This window comes from Bombus pyrosoma, linkage group LG5 (assembly GCF_014825855.1).
Source record: "Bombus pyrosoma isolate SC7728 linkage group LG5, ASM1482585v1, whole genome shotgun sequence".
Lineage (NCBI taxonomy): Eukaryota > Metazoa > Arthropoda > Insecta > Hymenoptera > Apidae > Bombus > Bombus pyrosoma.
Window position 1 is genome coordinate 10,733,518 of NC_057774.1, and position 18,931 is coordinate 10,752,448.

Here is an 18,931-nt window from a genome sequence, read left to right on the forward strand (position 1 = left end):
AAACAGAAAAATTACAAAAGCTAACGCTATGATTTGTTTTAGATTTATTATAATTCGCAATATAACATAATACATATGTTTTTGTATATATCCAAAAGATATAATACATTAACTAGACAAGACTCACTAGAAGTAACAAATTATCCTACAGTTTAATTGTATATTGAAATAATAAAATAACTGTAAAATCAAAGTTTTTATAGATTATAACTAATAACTAATTTCAATAGGAAACATTAATACATTAAATGATTTAATAATAAAGGAGATCATTATTTATTTGAATTTATCACCGTGAGATGACGTTAGTATTTCAAATACATAGTTCAAAATACAATATCAAACTTACTGCATTGGCAGATAATTTGTTAGATAATTCGAACCTCACAAAAACAATTATAATTAAATTTAAATATATTCTAATAAAAATTAATAAATATAATACTTACAATCAACTGTATATGATGCAACTGCAGAAAAAATTACTGAAATTTCTTACCTTGAATGTACAAATGCGTGCGCAGGAAACATAGCATGCGGAGATCGACATAACCCTGTTGATTTGTAACCAACTCTGCGTTGCATATGATATATCTTTCTCCTAGGAATCTTTGCACGATCGTACTTAAAAGTCGGAAAATAATTAAATATAAAGAAAAATGACAGCGAAAGAAATTGAAATTGACACGTCAACGTTAAATGGAAAAGCGGATGAGGAAGATATTGTGACACCTTGGAATGTTGCAACTAAAAACGAGACTGGAATTGATTATGATAAACTTATTAGTGAGTTCCACAGAAAATATCTTTCATAAAAATCTTTGAAAAGTATTTTTATCACATAAAATAAAATGATATACTGTTGCTTTATTATCTTTATTTCATAGATTATAAACCCTTCTCATTTTTTGAAAGAGGACAAAGCTAACATGCATATGTGAATATACACATTAGCTTATAATTTCACTTTTTTAGAAGATTTCTCTCTGTTATTATAGAAAGATTTGGAAGTTCCAAAATCGATGGAGAACTATTAGCAAGATTTGAGAAAATCACAGGACAGAAACCACATCATTTTCTTAGAAGAGGAATATTCTTCTCTCATCGAGATATGAATACTATCTTAAATCTTTATGAACAAGGAAAACCTTTTTACCTTTATACTGGTAGAGGACCCAGTTCTGATTCTATACACTTAGGACATCTTATACCATTTATGTTTTGTAAATGGCTTCAAGAAGTATTTCGTGTTCCATTAGTCATACAACTAACTGATGATGAGAAAGCAATATGGAAGAACATAAAAATAGAAGATGCGATTAAATTGGCCTATAATAATGCAAAAGACATTATTGCTCTTGGATTTAAACCAGAGAATACATTTATTTTTTCTAATTTAGAACATATTGGAAATAATCCTGCATTTTATCAGAATATGATTAGAATACAAAGAAGTGTTACGTTTAATCAAGTGAAAGGTATTTTTGGATTTGGAGACAGCGATCCTATTGGAAAAATCTCATTTCCGCCAACTCAAGCTGCTCCAGCAATTTCTGGAACTTTTCCCTTTATTTTTAAGGATGCAAAAGTTAATTGTTTAATACCATGTGCTATAGATCAAGATCCTTATTTTAGAATGACAAGAGATGTTGCACCAAAAATTGGCTATCCAAAACCAGCCCTGTTACATTCTATATTCTTTCCAGCTTTACAAGGCTCTAAAACAAAAATGTCAGCTAGTGATAACAATACTGCAATATTTTTGACAGACACTGCTAAACAAATAAAGAATAAAATTAACAAGCATGCATTCTCAGGAGGACAAGCTACTATTGAAGAACACAGACAATTAGGAGGCAATTGTGATATTGATATATCATATCAGTGGTTACGATTCTTCCTAGAGGATGACGAAAAATTAGAACAACTTAGGAAAGTAAGTTTAGTAAAACTTGAAATGTGTTCCTTGGTATTAATAAATATAAGAATATATATATGTATATAATAATAATATATAAACTTTCAGGGTTATACTAGTGGAGAAATTTTAACAGGAGAACTTAAAAAAGAATTAATTGAAGTGTTACAACCTTTGGTAGCTGCACATCAGGAAGCTAGGAATAAATTAACAGATGAAATAGTAAAACAATATATGATTCCTAGGGATCTTGGTTTTGTGGCAAATATAAAATAGTTAGATGCAAATTGCTTATTATGTATATAAAACACATAGGAATACTTTCATCAGTTTATTTAATTTTATTTATTTTAGGAGCACAAATAATTTTTTCTTTAAGAAAATTATTTTTTATGTCATGATGGTAATGGATTAAATTGCTTTTATAAAAATACGTACTTTGTATTTGCATTTACAGTCCTTACTTATATATAAGTAAGAATTATCATTATAAATATGTAAAAAATATATTTCATTATATTTTTAAATATTTAGGTACTTACTATTTGCATAATGATTATGCAAGATGAGTTTCACTAGAAATCCCAAAGCAGAAACCGTCGACCTGATATTATTGCGACATCGAAAACCGATATCATCTGTGTTGTGTATATATGTTTCATTTGAAATCGTTCTTATTTTCACATTCTTATTTCCAATTCTCATGTATGCAAACATACAGTGATCAGGCCAATGACGACATTTCCTTTTGAGGCCTTTAGCGAGGGAAACATCCTATTATGCGTAAAAAGAACAGTATAAAAAACAAATTCAAATATAGAAAGAATGAATTTAAATGTAAATTAGTTTATATCTGCCACGAAAGTGGTTCATATTTACTAATATTCTTGTTATTAGATATAGATATGTATATATACTATGTATGTTCAGTATAATGCTTATAATAATTTTTTAAAGTATATTAAAATGTTTAAGAAAAAGGATTTATTCGAAATGATTAAAATATATAATTATGACCGTAATACAATATTTTTTTACACTATTTCCTAATTTGTCAATTTTGTTATGTAATAAGACTAGATTAAAATATTTCTATTGCCCGCCATTTTTATTGCGCGAATTACAAGATCGTATCTCGTAACACTTTATGAATATAGCATCTAATAAGCTGTTTACAAATAACAAAGAAAACGAACAAGTTCAAGTAATTAATCTACGTGGAGAAACAATAATTATACAAAAAATTCATCAAAAAAACAATCATTTAGGAAAAACGGAATTTGCATATAATAAAAAATAGCGTTATATATCTATTAATAAAATTATGAATATTATTACAAAACAACTTTTTATACATTAAATAATTCATATTATAATGTAATCAACAAAAATTCGCCAAAATGTATTTAAAGAAATAAAGTACTATATTATATTCACAAAATTTCGAAATTTAAACAAACTGCGCTTACTGACTATAACAATTTTGATAAACGCAGTAATCAATGACAGTACAATTTATCATCGACAAGAGCTTGATGTTGTTGTTTATATACTTGTTAGTGAGAGTTAATGCCAGTATCGCGCGCGAGTTAATTTTACTTCAGGATCCTGTATGATTGCCCAGGCTTGAGCGGAAATCGTGGGCTTTTGATTGGCGGATTATGACGCCATGAAACATGCTATTAATAACCGACGCATGCGCAGAAAATTACCTAGTGTATATCCGTCATTCATGCAAGTCGATTTCGTTGGTTCTGTGTGTTGAGCCTAGCAAAAGAACATGGTGATAGTGATATGAAACAAGTCTATTAGCAATACCACGCTCTACACATATATACTTTCGCAAAGTAACGATGATATTTGGTCACGATCTCCCTACGTAAGTTTCGCGAACATGCAGACTGAGGTATAAACTATTTTAGTCGCGAAATTTGGCACTGCCAAATAGTTTCTTATTAGAATCTGATACAGCTTACGCTTCCGAGATTTTCCATTCCTATATTCAATTAATTTATTTATTATTGACGAGGCTACCGTAATAATTATACAGTGAACGTAATTGCACGTAATTCGAATGTTTCCATTTACGTAAAACGTTATCGTGTTTCGTTTGAAATATTTGCATGTCGAGATTATCTTGTACGTTACGTTCGGTATTACAACGATGTTGTGTTTTAGTTGCCCTTTTTTCTCCGTTTAAATTAAAATTATAGCCATAGAATGAAATAGTATCGTAATAAACTTCTGTTACAAAACGATAATTGAGACAAAATTCTAAGTAATAGCGTAGTACATACACATAAATAAATACATATATATAAGCTAAACGTGATATTGTTATTCAGATTTCGATCTAAATTCGAATTTAGAAGCAATATTTTTATATTATTATATTTGATTTCAATTTTGTATTAAAAATTAAGATTTTTCTATCTTTTCTATTTTTATAATTTTAGGTAAAACTCAGAAAAGTGTTATTTGAATGATCAGTTAAAAGATGCTAATCAAATAATATTTAAAGAGAAAAATAAATTAATCGAGCTGACACAGCAATTACTAAATAAATACTATGGGGGCACTTTTGGATACTCCAAAAACAGATAAATATAATGAACATGGCTCTGGCAATGGATTACATTATGGTGTTGCCAGCATGCAGGGTTGGAGAATGGAGATGGAAGATGCTCATAGAGCAATAACTGGTTTAAAAGGTGGTCTCTCGGATTGGAGTTATTTTGCAGTATTTGACGGTCATGCTGGTGCATTAGTATCAGCTCATAGTGCAGAGCACTTGTTAGAGTGTATCATGCAAACAGAAGAATTTAAAGCAGAAAATGTGACCAAAGGAATTCATTCTGGCTTTCTTCGACTTGACGATGAAATGAGAGAATTACCAGAAATGAGTTCTGGCACTGAAAAATCTGGTTCTACAGCTGTTTGTGCATTTATATCTCCCAGAAACATATACATTGCCAATTGTGGCGATTCTAGAGCTGTACTTTGCCGAGCAGGAGATCCAGTTTTTTCAACACGAGATCACAAACCAGGTTTGCCCGCTGAGAAAGAAAGAATTCAAAATGCTGGTGGTAGTGTAATGATTCAAAGAGTTAATGGAGCTTTAGCTGTATCTCGTGCATTGGGAGATTATGAGTACAAAAATTTGAAAGATCGAGGGCCATGTGAACAGTTAGTGTCTCCAGAACCAGAAATATTTGTTCGAGATCGAGATGATGAACACGATGAATTTCTAGTTTTAGCATGTGATGGTATTTGGGATGTAATGAACAACACAGATCTGTGTAATTTTATACATTCAAGGCTGCTGCTTACAGATGATCTAGAGGCAGTTACGAACCAGGTTATAGACACCTGTCTGTATAAGGTAATGATGTCTAAAACTTTTCGTGTATATTTTATAATGAATTTCTTGCTACTAAAGGTGTGCCAACATAAATTATTTTTAATGTTAAAGATACTGATACTATATTTTAAAATCTACGCATTTTTATATTCTTTTATTTATTTCAAAACTCAATCTATAATTTTCAATCTATGATACTTAATGATATTAAATATTAATTAATAATAATAATATGTTATAACTTTTAAGCTTTAGATAACATTCTATTTCTATTGTCTTATATTTTTATTTCTTATGTTACTAATTTTGTTTATATTTCTTTTATATACTTATTGAATAGCTGCAAATATATATATGATTACTAATATGTTTTCATACATTAAAAACATATGTTTTATTAACATTTCATATGTTTGATAAAGAACAAATTTACAAAAAAATATTTATCAAATTTAATGTTTTTTATATTTTTATTAAGCAGTCAAATATATTTTTTCAATTTTATTTGTTACAAGTGCTTTTTTTGTTGCAGGGTAGCAGAGATAATATGAGCATAGTTTTGGTGACATTTCCTGCTGCTCCAAAACCAAATCCAGAAGCACAGAAAAAAGAAGCTGAGCTTGAAATGGACATTGAAAGGAGAATCAAAGGTTCATTAACATTTCCATATTCCAATCAATTATATTCTCTCTGCTGTTGCATTAATACAAAATCACAATATCACACACATACTTGACATTCTGGTAGCTCTCAAATGGAGAGCAACACTTAATACCATTATCTAATAATCAAATTTTAGTACAATTCAAAATACAATCATTATAGTGGTATAACATTTACAAGTACGAGTCTATATCAGATCCGAATTTCTTACAAGTTTGGAAATCAAATTTGGATTTTCATTTTTCTTTAAAAATATAGAAATATCTTATTTGATACCTAAAATATATTAACTTAAAATCAGAATATATTATATAAGCAAATATTTCTATAGATGTCAATATCTGATGCATTATCAAAATTTTTACTTTTTTGATAAATCACCATTTACTATAATGCAATAATATTTTAACGAATTAATTATTTATTTCATATATATGTTAATGAAAATATATTTCTAGTAAATATCATGTATTTTGTCGTATATCTATCTCTAATTTTCTTGAGAGAGATATATGTGCATATATACATACTTATATATTTCCATTAAGAAATGTTGAAAATTTATTCTTATGAATGTATTTTCATGTTATATATAACATTATTCTCTAGAAATTTAATATTCATAATCATTGAATATATAATTTAGCATGTAAAGTTATTACAAAAATGTAACATTAGTAATTTTATAAATTGTGTGCAATACCACTAAAATAATTGGACAAATTTTAATTATTGATACTTTATGATTAATTATATGTGTATAATATAAAAGACTTCTGAAAAAAGAATAAGTAATATCCAGGTAGAAGGTCGAAATTTACATCTACAGGAATTTATTTCTGTTGTTAAATAGACATAGTTAAATTCCGTGTTTTACAAATACTTCTCATCTAATGTAAATTCGAATTTTCTTAATATTCATTTAGTGATTTGTGCAAATTGTGTTTCATTATATTTATAATAACACATGATAAAAATCAACCATTTGTTGCAATTATAAAAGTTTGTGTAGAGTAGATTAGTGAAATGTTTTTTGTAAATTCAAAATATCTAAAATATTTGTAAACACAAGAAACATTTAATATAACTTTCGTTTTGACGTTTATTGAAATATTGTTAAAGCAAATAGAGTATATACATAGAGTATGTATTATAATACAGTAATAGAGTATTATATTAGAGTACTAATGATATTGCGTTTCTAGCTTCAACTGTTAAACAGATAGCAAGATACATTGATAGTTGTTTATATATAATGTTAGTTTTCTCTCTCTGTGTGTGCTGTCAAATTGTATTAATTGTTTCTCCTTTGATTAAACTCTTTTAACATCAATTATTAATTTTACTTAAAAATGCATTCCACCCTTGGAGTTGGTATTCTTTTAAACTTTTTTGTAAGTAAAATTTGTATTCAAAAGTTGTTTGTTCCTCTTTTCAAATATATTTAAGTGATATCACAGGTAGGTGAACATTTCCTTCTGAAAGTTTAGAAATACTTTACCTATCGAAATTTTATTTTTTAATAATGCATTTCTTATGGAGGAACATTACAACAGACATATATATCTGTGTGTATATATATGTATGTATGTGTGTATGTATGTATGTATGTATGTATGTATGTATGTATATATATGAGTGTGTATTACATAAGATTATACAATTCCAATGGTGGATAAATTTAAAAAGGTTGTTAAAACCATGTTTATTTATACATAAATATAGATACTAATGTGTCTACTTAAGACCGGACTTTGTATCAAGAATTTCCATAAGAAATGTACCAAAGCACTAAGTTTTCCAGTCCTAAGTAGATGCATGAATTTTGGTGCATAGCATGCATAGTTATTTTGTTGTGTTTATCTTTTTGTTTTAATAATACTGTTCCATAAAACACTAAAGTGACACAATAAACAAATAAAATTTTTAAAAATATATATCAGATACTACAAGATGCATCTGATTTTTTAAATGATATTGATCAAACGTTTTTTGCACAAATCTAATAGTACATGCACAATGCACTCTAATAATAGTAGAGATAATATTTAAGATATAAGCATCCTTAATAAAAACAATTTAATTTTGTTATTATATTTATAGAAATCGTTGCTGTGCAAAAGGACAAAAATGAATTTGATTTTTTGCAACTGTTACAACTTCTTGTGGACCAAGAATTTCCTAATCTTCCTCCTGGTGGTGGACTTTCCGCTAAGTATGTATATTTATGAATTATTAAGTTTTTATTTCATCATATTTTCTATTAGTTGATAAGTTAGATATAAAATTGTATTAAGGTTATAGTTTCTGAAATCAAAGGGAATATAGGAATGTTATATTTGGCTTAGCTCCAAAATTTGAATTCTCTTTTAGTGTTTATTGTTTTGGAATTTAATGCTGATTAAATAAAATAAAAAAACAAGATAAAATTATTTATAGTCTATACAATTTTACTAAAATATTAATATGTATTAATTAAAATTGTAATATAAAAATTTCTTTCTTTTTAGGCAACCTTTTATTGAACAAGTGTTTCGAGAAGTTTGTCCCAACCGAGCAGATAGTGTAAGTCTTGGATACGATTTCCTTTCGATATAACTAACCTTTTTTTGTATACTGCATTAAATGTACAACTGTAATCATTAGACATCATCAATCATGTTCCATAATCATATAACGATGCAGATGCTATCGGAATTATCTTTATTTTACTGATCTCATCTAATGTAAAAAGAGATTCATTTTTAACTTGCAAGAAAAGTATACTGGTATATTATAAAGTAAATCTTAAATTAGGTCTGCTACTAAACATGTGCAGATCTTACATTCTTGCAATGCGTTATTGTTGATAAAAATAAATTAGAGTTTAAAACTACATTTAAAAATCCTGAACTATTATACATTCACCCATTCAAAAAGATAAATACACAATTCATTTTTTAAATTTCTAAATAATTTTAGATATCCAATGATGATGAGAAATATTAATTTTGCTTTTGGAATTATTTATTAGAATTATTTAGCAGTTAAAACGTTTAGTTTGCAATTCAAGTAACATGAAATTAACTAATAATATGAAAAGGTAAAGAAATTTGTTTTATATTACCATCCTTTTGCAAAAAGATATTGTGGATTGTAAATTAATTAAAAAATGTTGTTATTCTACAACATTTAAACATTAAGAAATATCTCTTGATATATTTCACTATGGAATTTGGAAAAACGCGGAAAGTGAACTCAAAGTACATCCTACAGCTGATTCTAATTAATATTGGTATTAGTGGTTCTCATAATTATCACTATCTATTGTTGGATTTTATAAATCCTTCATCCAAGGAGTAAAAAATGTTTATATTACAGTTATAAGCAGAGGATTTAAAAGTATTCTACCGAGAATATATACAAATATACCTATATTCTATGAAAAACTAGATAATGTGAAAATTACTGTGAGTAATGTTGCTATAATAATACTTATAAATCACTTACTTTATTTTAATATATTTTGAATTAATCAACTTCTGCATTAAACAATTTACCAGAATAAAAAAAGATGTATATTTTTCAATATTTTGAATAGTAATTTTCTTTTCGTAGATTTAAATTATTTCACAAATCTAGTTTTCCATTAAAATTAATCCTGGGTAGAATATTTATATCATATCCTCTTGCTATGTTGCTGCATAATATTACTATAAACGATTATATATTTTTGTAGCTCTAGAGAACTTACGCTCAGAACAATTACTTCTTAGGTCAGTTTTTCATGCTCTTCCTTAATAAATTTTAAGTATATTTATATAGCTGTTCATTCTATATTTGAAGATGTCTCAAACTTTGTCACGCGCTAGAAGAGTAGAAAAACTGATCGTTTAGTTTTAGAAATATCAATACTATGTATATACATAAAAATTATGTTCAGGAAATTGTGTATCAATATTTTATTTAAATCGTTCTAAAAATCGAGCAGTAGGAATGTAGTAAGGAGGCCTTGATTTTAGTTTCTTAAGACGAGAATTACATTCGAAATTACATTATTTGTATCTAAATTTAAATAATCGATTTTATCTCAAATTATTTCATTACTTGATTTCATCACAACTAAAGTTCTATGATTGAATAAAAAAACAATGTTAGTTACAAAAAATCAATATTTCATAAGTAATTTATAAGTAACGAGAGAATATAAAAATCAATTAAGATACAGGTTTCGATATTCATCATATAAACATAATGAAGGACAAGTAAGTATAGTACTTAAGATATATTACAAGAATAGCACATTATTGATTTCTGAAGACATTAAATGTATTTGTACACAGAGACTTAACTGCTTAATGAAACCACATATATCAGGTAATCATATATTTAATTTTTTATCTTGTTATGTGATTAATTTTGTATCTCCAAAAATATATGTAACAGAAACTATCTGTCAAGGCCATCCTCAAGTATATAAATCTAGCATACATATACCAAAGTATATATTACCGTTCCTGGTTAAAAAAAGGTCCTGAAATTAACTAACGTTAACAGTCTATTATCGTTTTAAAGTAATATATTAAAATAAATAACAAATTCCCTGCATAGAGTTATCTCCTCTATTTTTACTAATAATGAAGTATGGAGTGTATAAAGGTAGTAATATGTTTTACTGATATCTTAAACCATTTACTTTATAGAATTTGCTCATATAATAATTTTCATTTTACGTATTTTTGAAAATGTTAATTATTCGTTGTGAACTTTTGACGAAATATTGAAAATATATAACATTATTCGTCTATAAATAATTCAAAATAAAACTTACAAGATAGTTAAATAACATTTAATTAAACTATCTTGCCTTAGATATTACATATTCATATTACTAAAATATGTTTATAATTAAAAGTAAAAATTAAAACGCAGAAACTTTATTATTATCAAAATTCCTGTGTACTTTTAATTAAAAAGTAAAGTACTTTATTCGTTTTGATACATGCAAGTATAAATTTATTATTACTCTTTTATTGAATATACTCGAGTATTAGTAATAACAAAAGTAACAATATACTCGTGATAATGATAACAATGGTTATGAAAATAAATTCAAAATACGTTTTTAACATGTGTTTCTTCTACTTTTTACTAGTAGTCCTATTCTGTAATTTCTATTTTGGGCATGATCCTTATTAATTTCGCAACTTCATAAAATTTAGACAACAATGCTAACAATTATTTATTCATTCTTAAATAATACATGTATTTTGCATTTTGTACTTAAAATATTGTAGATATCAATACTATCCGGAATGGGGCTATTAGTTAACAGAAATGATAAAAAATATATGCATTTATAAGATTTAAAAAGTAGTAGCTCTTTATTTTTTGTTTTGTATATATTTATTGTAATTTTTCTTTTGTGTGTCTTAAATTTTATTTTCAAAGAATTTCATTGAATATGCTTGCATAATAATTTTACAATGACATAATAATTTCTACACATTATTTACTTTTAAAAAAAATTATTTCATAAATATTACATGGTGTACAAAATAAACAAAAAAAAAAGTTTCTTCAATGTGTGTACCTGAATTATGTTTTCTTTTCAAGTAATTGTAAATTTCTTAATTTGCATATTAATATCCCAAATTACACAATGCCTATTACCCTATGTCTAATTTCCAAATTTTCAATTAAAACAAAAGAATAATTTCTCTAAACATCTTTATCAAATTGATTGTTTTGTTGCATAATCCTTTCACATCCCATTTTCATTCTTCAGATTACGTTTCAACAATATTCAAGTCCTTTCCTGCAGTTCAAGTTGAATTCTCCAATTACAGATCTGAATCATAATTGTTGTTAGTATTTCAATATAATTACACATGCTATATAATTTAATTTACAAGATTAAAAATACAATTGATACAGATAAAAGATCCTATTATTTCAAAATTATATCTAGAGACATATTAATATAAAATAATATTTGCTTTCTGTATTTTAATTCCAACGTCTGCTAATAATGTTTGTGTAAATTAATAATACACTTGAAAATATAAAATTTCTACATTTTATATAATTTTTTTCTTTTCTTAAGGGGAAATGCTTTTACTGTTCACGTATATTATGTATATGTAAATAAAGACAATCCTTCCCTCATTTTCTCTACTAATAAAATTTCTTCTTAATTTTTACAGTGTAGTACTTAATGCATCATAAAATAATTTTGGAATGTGACATGCTTGATATTGTGTAAAATTATCTATTTTAACTGCAAATGTGTCAAGATCTTAATTGTTGAATTTATTAATTTATTACATCATGGTAATGTTATTTTATTTGTGATTAGAATATTATCATTACTTTATTCTTTATTTAACATTATACATACATTTACATAATTATGTATGAGAATATATCAACATATATATGTAAATAATATGCATCCTATAATTAGTGCAACCAGCAATTAAGATCTTGGGATGTGTGTGTATGTGCGTGCGTGCGCACGTGTGTGTATGTGTGTTTATTTTTATATTTTTATACTGAAAATCCTGATATTTTGAATTCAGTATAAGAAAAAATACAACTGTATGTATAATACCATCATACATAGATTTACTGATATGCTATTATTTATCTACATTATTGTATATAATATACATAATTAAACCCATATATAATGAATATAATTGTTATTTTCATAAGTGTGTGTGTTTTGTGAATGTTGACTTTTATTATCTTGCAAAATTTTTTTTTATTTTTTAAATAATTAACACACTCTATTACACAGTTTGTATATTGCAGCTTTTGATATTTAAAAAATTTTTCTTTGTTTCTATATGCCACGTATATTTTAAAATGCTTTTTTTAAGTCAAAAGGATTTTGTTTGAAAATTTTAGTAGCCATTGGATTGCATTAAACATATTAGTCCAAATAATATTGTTATTTTAAATTGTATATTGCTGTATTTTAATTATTATCCCTTCATTTTTTTCCACTGCAAACTAATAATAGGAAGTTTTAATTTATGCAACTACAATTTTTTTCAAGTTTTCGAATGTTTGGATATTTTTAATCTACTATATATTTTTAAAAATTAGTATACCAATTTAAGTAATATAAAACTTTTCCACAATCTTAAACAAAAACTTGAATGAACAACAAATAATATAAAATATATATAAACAATGTATTTCAAACATAAATTTACAATTTACTAATAAGAAAGGTATAGAGAAATGTGATTTATAGATACATTTTAAGATATATTTAATTAGTTTTTAAAATACAAATTAAACCTAAAAAATAAAAGAATATTCCTTAATATAATTTGTTTCAATATTTGCCATATTTTCTAATATTTCAAGATAATCATCTTGATAACATTTAATATTTCACTAGTGTAAGTATGTAATGTATTTTATATCTTTAATTGATGTCATAAAAATAGTTATTCTCGACCTTAATATTGAAATATATTATTTAGATTAGTCACTAATGAATATCTTATGGATATAATGCTTAATATAATTTAATTTATTATAGGATTAAAAAATATCTATAGTCTATAATTTTATATTTTTTGAAATTATGATGTAAAACAAATAATATTCTATCTTTATGGAGAAGTACTAAGAAAAATTTTTTTTTCTTTTTTTAATTGTTAATAATAAGAATTTTACACTAAGTGTAAGATAAAATGTATGTACATAGAAATTAAAATACTATATGATGATATGCTTACAGAATTCTCAAGCCAGTTAGTGTACTCAATATGTATACAATTTGATACATGTGATATACAATAAACTGGTGAATCAACAAGTCATGAAAATGAGATACCAAGCAACAAGAATTACTGACGAGTGCTACAAGAAGAGAGACTGTGGGATGGTAATCGAATGATGCAGGCATATTTAATTTCTGGTTAAATAATTTTGGAAGTTGCATTGTAATACTAAATTCAGTTACAAAATTTATTGTACAAAGCATTTTAATTTTTAAGTAAAGATAAAAATCTGATCAAGTTCTCTATAGCAATATACTATAGATTTTTACTTTGAACATATAGTTAATGTTGTATATTATTATCCTTCTCTACTCAATAAATATTTATCAATTATATTTTATTGATTTTTTGTTATTTATATAATCCAAAAGTATGCAAATTTATACTTAAGACCCCCATAATATTACTGAATTAAAAAGTACAATAAAATTGATAAAAAACAAGCTCTAATTTATTTGTAATATCACAATGAAACTTTGTAGGTAAAACATAGCCATTTTATATAATATATAAACTGTATATCATTATATTTACATTACTTATCAAACTAATCCAAAATATTTTTTTAATTTTATCAAGAATATCTTGATAAGAACTAGATCTACATTTTTATTTTAATTAAAGCACATGAACTATGTGATGTGCTATTAAATTTCTTAAAGTACTTATCAAATAACATTTATAAATTTGTGCTAGTTTGTTTACAAATTTCAGTTTACATATAACATTTTGCATTAGTATTCAATTATAATTCCATAAAATAAGTTTATCCTTGTAGTTTATAAAACGCTATAATTTTCGAAAAAACGAACACGTATAAAATTATTTAATCAAATGTAACTATGCATAATATTACTTATTCTCATAATAGATAATTTTACATTATGTTGTATTTTAAATTTAACAATTATAAGAGACAATTGGTTCTATTTTTTAATGATATTCTATAAAAAAATGATTATTATTACAATTATTAGTAAATTGATATTACAATTAATATCAATTACATATACATATTTACTTTACATATAGGTATTCACTCTCCTCCTATATAACTATAATTCCTTCGTAACATATATATTAAAATTAAAATACATATATAATAGGCAAAATGAAGAACATTTTATTTCCTATTCTTATGTATAATTGTAGATATTAAATAATTTGAATTGTTATTTTAATGAAACATTTAATTAGGAAAACGTAATTTACTACAAGAATTACATATATTTTAAGGATAATATAATGGTGCATCTATACTACATTGGTAAATTTGTGCTTTAGTAGTAATAATATATAAATCACTTTTGATTTTTACTAAATCTACATAATATATCTTCAACAACACCTCAAATACAAAATTTACTTTGATATCATATATGTTATTCTTAATTTTAACTTAATTTAATGAAAAGTCATTAATCTAATACAACCTTGCTTACATCCATATTATGTATAGTATATTGTCAGGTATGAAGTGTTTAACAGGTCATATCTTTTTCGATATAATATGATCAAAAATATGTGTGAAATATATATGATATGATCATATCTACATAAAAATGATAACATTTTTAAGATATGGTTTTCCTATCGGAGACATTATATCGCTTATAAAACACATTAAGTAGTTTTAAGTAATAAACTTGTTACCTGATTTGTCCGATTGTATATATTTGTAGAAAACCAAAATATTATAGATCTTAAAACATTATGTTAAAACCATGTTGTAATAACTTAGAAGTACACGGATAATATCATGACAGTAATGACACCTTTAATGCGAGGAAATATTTTATGTATATGTTAACAGATACATAATTACACAAAGTGCAGTGAGCATAAAAAAGGCAGTCGTATTAAACTCACATCTTATTAATGAAACATATTTATAAGTAAAGAATTATTGAAAATGTAATATAGTGTTCAAACGGTTGCTTGTACACTTACAAAATTTGTACCACAGAATTACAATCTATCATCAGCATACTAAAAGTATTTGGAATTATATTACAAATAATAGCACAAATCAGTATGTTATATAAATAGTTCAAAATAAACTAATCATCAGATCTTACAAAATTTGTTATCACGGAATTAAACTATTTCACGTACCATATATGAAGTAATAAATTCATACATGTATTTACAGTACATTATACTTTTAAACATTCATTCTTCAATATTTCACATTTTTTGGAGCATTGTCAATTTTGTGTCTTTTGTTACATATGTTCTTACATATGTAGTTATGATTTGTATAAAAAGAGATTTATTAATTAAATAGAACAGTCTATTTATTTGTTGTCCAACCACGCCAAATAGAGGCTATACTAGCTGCAGCACTTGTAACTAAGCCTCCAGCAACACTTTGATTCACTTGCATACTAGATGATTGTTGACTAATCATTGCACCAGGAATGGGAACTGCCATTTCAGGACAAGCAACATTTGGTACCTATAAAAATGAAATATTTATATAATATACGTGAGACATTATTAAATGACACATCAGCCGTTAGTAAATTAATCAAAGCAAACTTACAGCTTCCCAATCCCAATTAAAAGTATCTTCCTCTTCATCAGAAGCAGAATCGTCGCTATTTTCTAAATCGGGAACTAATTGACTGTGCAATTGTGCTACAATATTTGAATCAACTTCCATTGGACCAATTCTGTCATAATATACAAATCATTAAATAATCTATTAGTGTATAATAACAATAAATAAATACAATAAATATATACCTCCCAAGATCACTAATTTCAGTATTGAGCAAGTGCATTAGATTTTGCAGAGTATGCATTGGATGTAAAACTGCAGTGTTGGTATTTTGTGTAAAACATAAATGTAATACATTGCTATTGAGCCTTGCTACTTTCTTGGCAAATTTTTGATCTGACATCTCATTTCCACAAAATTCTCTGAAAATATTTAAAAATCAAATTTTAATAATATCCTATCTTTATTGCAATGATTGATATAAAAAATATTACATGTAATCCTATCTCTATTTCAATGATTCATACAAAAAATATTGCATATAAAAAATGAAATATTTTTGACATACCCATAAGCAAGTTTATATGGTAGCCTTACATTAACATAATAAGCAATAATATTAACCAACTGTGTAGCATAAGTTAAAGCAGCACTGATATTATATGCTGGATTGTGCATTGCAGTCTCTTTATTTGCACCTGGTACACCATCTTTATTTGCTGCCACTAAAACAGATGTGTCTGATATTTATAAAATTTATTTAAAAAGTTCAAGCTAAATGGCATATGTACCCCATAAAGAATAAGCACTATAATCTCCACTTCCTGGTAAAGTTGGGGCAACTATACGATGTTGGACTTCTAGAGCATTTTCTGTATCATTTATCCATCTGCCTCTAACATATGATGTTCCAGATGCATCTGCCAGTGCACAAGTTACATCTGAACTAGCATCTTCCTCGCTACTACACAGACTAAAAACAGTTAATATTTTCTTATCAATTTTTATTGATTAAAATATTACTTCTTCTATAAAAACAAGTAGAAAAATGTTTAATAAATAAATTTTGATCATCGATATGATCAAATATTTGATCATAAGTTTCACAATTCCTAATAATTTTTTAGATAGTTAATGGATATTATTACCTTCTACTAGGTTGCACTTTAGATAATGGAAAAATATATTGAATTAATTGTTTAGCAGCAGTTCTGATGACTTTTTTCAACTGCTGTCTTTTCCTATCTACCGCTTCTTTTTGTTTTTCTTGTTTTGCTCTCAAACCAGTAACATAACGATGTAATTTTTCTACTCGTTCTTCATGTCTAGGTAATCTAAGTGCTAACTGAGAGTTTACGTCTTTGAGAATATTTAAACGTTGATTACCTGCATATTATTAAACATCATTTAGTCTAGCACTTTCCTAAATATTACATAATTATGGTATATATACCTCTGTTTATACTTTGCCTCGTTTCATTCACTAATGACTGGAGTAGTCTAACTCTTTCTTTACAAGTATTTATATCACATATCTACAAACCCAAAGAATAATTAAATACGATGATAGTATACAAAAATTCATATTTTTTTTATTATTGACTTTAAAATATTAAATATAAAATACCAATTTATCCCTTTGTTTATGTTTTTCAAGAGCTTTTACACATTTTTCTTCCAATTGAGCTCTGGCAGCTTTCAACCGTAAAAGTCGCAATTGTTTATCTGCAAACCTGTTCAGATACCGATCGGAGTAAAATATAATATTTTAAAAATAAAATATTTGAACGTATACAATTATTACTTATATGAATTAAAAGTTTGAAAACTGATGCATCGAAACTTCATAACGAATCTTTTTCGTAATATAGTGAGAATAAAAATTTATTTTTACACTCAACATTATTAGAAATATTTAAAGAATGTTTGGTGCCAAACAAAGCTTTAATACATAAAAATAAATGGCCAGTAAATACGTAAATTATAAGTATATATTTACCGTTCAGAATAAACAGAAGTTGAATGGATAAAATCTCCATTTTGAATACACTGCCGACAATGAAAAATTCGGCGACTATTATGGCACAGTGGGCACTTTAATAAATTCACGCTTAAACGATTCGAAACGTCTTCCAACTCTGACGAAAGCTGAAAATCTGCAGGTGCTGTACAAGAGCCATCGGAACTGCTTGTCGCCATAACCAAGACCAAGAACAATAAGCTTTCGTTCGTCTGTTGTCACTCATCAGCTGATCTGCTATTTACTTGCAATCTCCCGCCACTCCGTTACATGATATTTTTATCGCATATCTTCACTTTTATACTTATCCATACTACATACACGCGATCTAATTTCACACAAAATTTCCATATAATTCGACGAGTAATCGTTGAATTATGGAAAAAACAAACTTAAATCTCAACTTACGTATCTCATAGCTGCACCGTGACTGCAATCGTCTTGAAAAAAGTCCCGTTATGCTACGAGATAAAGAGAGAGACAAACAATGTATACATAAATCTTAGAATGTATTTGTAAACACAGTTACGGTAAAACACACATAGATACCAACTGAATAATATTATGACTTTTCTTCTTTGAGATGTATAAAAATTATTCGAAAATTACTCGTTTATATTTTACTTATGATTTTATTTAAATTATACATTTTACATTGGTTTATAATTGTTAATTACCCTTTGCT

The 18,931-nt window shown here is 26.1% G+C and overlaps 4 protein-coding genes across 14 annotated transcripts in view; 2 read left to right on the plus strand and 2 right to left on the minus strand.

Moving 5' to 3' along the window:
• The window catches only part of LOC122567526, a 62,085-nt gene extending 61,449 nt beyond the window's left edge, over positions 1–636 (minus strand). For all 6 annotated transcript variants that reach the window (XR_006316786.1, XR_006316785.1, XR_006316787.1 and 3 more), the window contains exon 1: positions 500–636. The gene's annotated coding sequence lies outside the window, so the exon portion shown is untranslated. The remainder of the gene's footprint in view (positions 1–499) is intronic.
• LOC122567521 (tryptophan--tRNA ligase, cytoplasmic) lies at positions 370–2,445 on the plus strand. 2 transcript variants are annotated; one of them, XM_043726136.1, is made up of 3 exons: positions 370–786; positions 999–1,936; positions 2,027–2,445. In XM_043726136.1, the coding sequence occupies exons 1-3, from the start codon at positions 660–662 to the stop codon at positions 2,192–2,194; spliced, it is 1,233 nt and encodes a 410-aa protein (XP_043582071.1). In that variant the 5' UTR covers positions 370–659; the 3' UTR covers positions 2,195–2,445. The 2 variants fall into 2 exon arrangements, with proteins under 2 accessions (XP_043582071.1, XP_043582072.1); XM_043726137.1 differs by having other exon boundaries at positions 653–786; positions 888–1,936.
• A 1,195-nt stretch (positions 2,446–3,640) lies between these two features.
• On the plus strand, positions 3,641–14,058 carry LOC122567523 (protein phosphatase 1B). Of its 4 annotated transcripts, XM_043726143.1 has the most exons (6): positions 3,641–3,797; positions 4,375–5,300; positions 5,812–5,929; positions 8,046–8,157; positions 8,453–8,507; positions 13,681–14,058. In XM_043726143.1, the coding sequence occupies exons 2-6, from the start codon at positions 4,488–4,490 to the stop codon at positions 13,696–13,698; spliced, it is 1,116 nt and encodes a 371-aa protein (XP_043582078.1). In that variant the 5' UTR covers positions 3,641–3,797; positions 4,375–4,487; the 3' UTR covers positions 13,699–14,058. The 4 variants fall into 4 exon arrangements, with proteins under 4 accessions (XP_043582078.1, XP_043582074.1, XP_043582076.1 ...); XM_043726139.1 differs by lacking the exon at positions 13,681–14,058 and having other exon boundaries at positions 8,453–9,868; XM_043726141.1 differs by lacking the exon at positions 13,681–14,058 and having other exon boundaries at positions 3,643–3,824; positions 8,453–9,868.
• Positions 14,059–15,161: 1,103 nt separating this feature from the next.
• On the minus strand, positions 15,162–18,687 carry LOC122567519 (beclin 1-associated autophagy-related key regulator). Of its 2 annotated transcripts, none has more exons than XM_043726131.1 (9): positions 18,226–18,687; positions 17,854–17,959; positions 17,680–17,761; positions 17,375–17,612; positions 17,018–17,199; positions 16,795–16,966; positions 16,472–16,648; positions 16,269–16,398; positions 15,162–16,181 (listed from the first exon to the last, which is right to left on the minus strand). In XM_043726131.1, exons 1-9 carry the CDS (start codon positions 18,423–18,425, stop codon positions 16,017–16,019), a joined length of 1,452 nt encoding a protein of 483 aa, XP_043582066.1. In that variant the 5' UTR covers positions 18,426–18,687; the 3' UTR covers positions 15,162–16,016. The 2 variants fall into 2 exon arrangements, with proteins under 2 accessions (XP_043582066.1, XP_043582067.1); XM_043726132.1 differs by having other exon boundaries at positions 16,795–16,951; positions 18,226–18,686.
• Between the last annotated feature and the right edge of the window lie 244 nt (positions 18,688–18,931).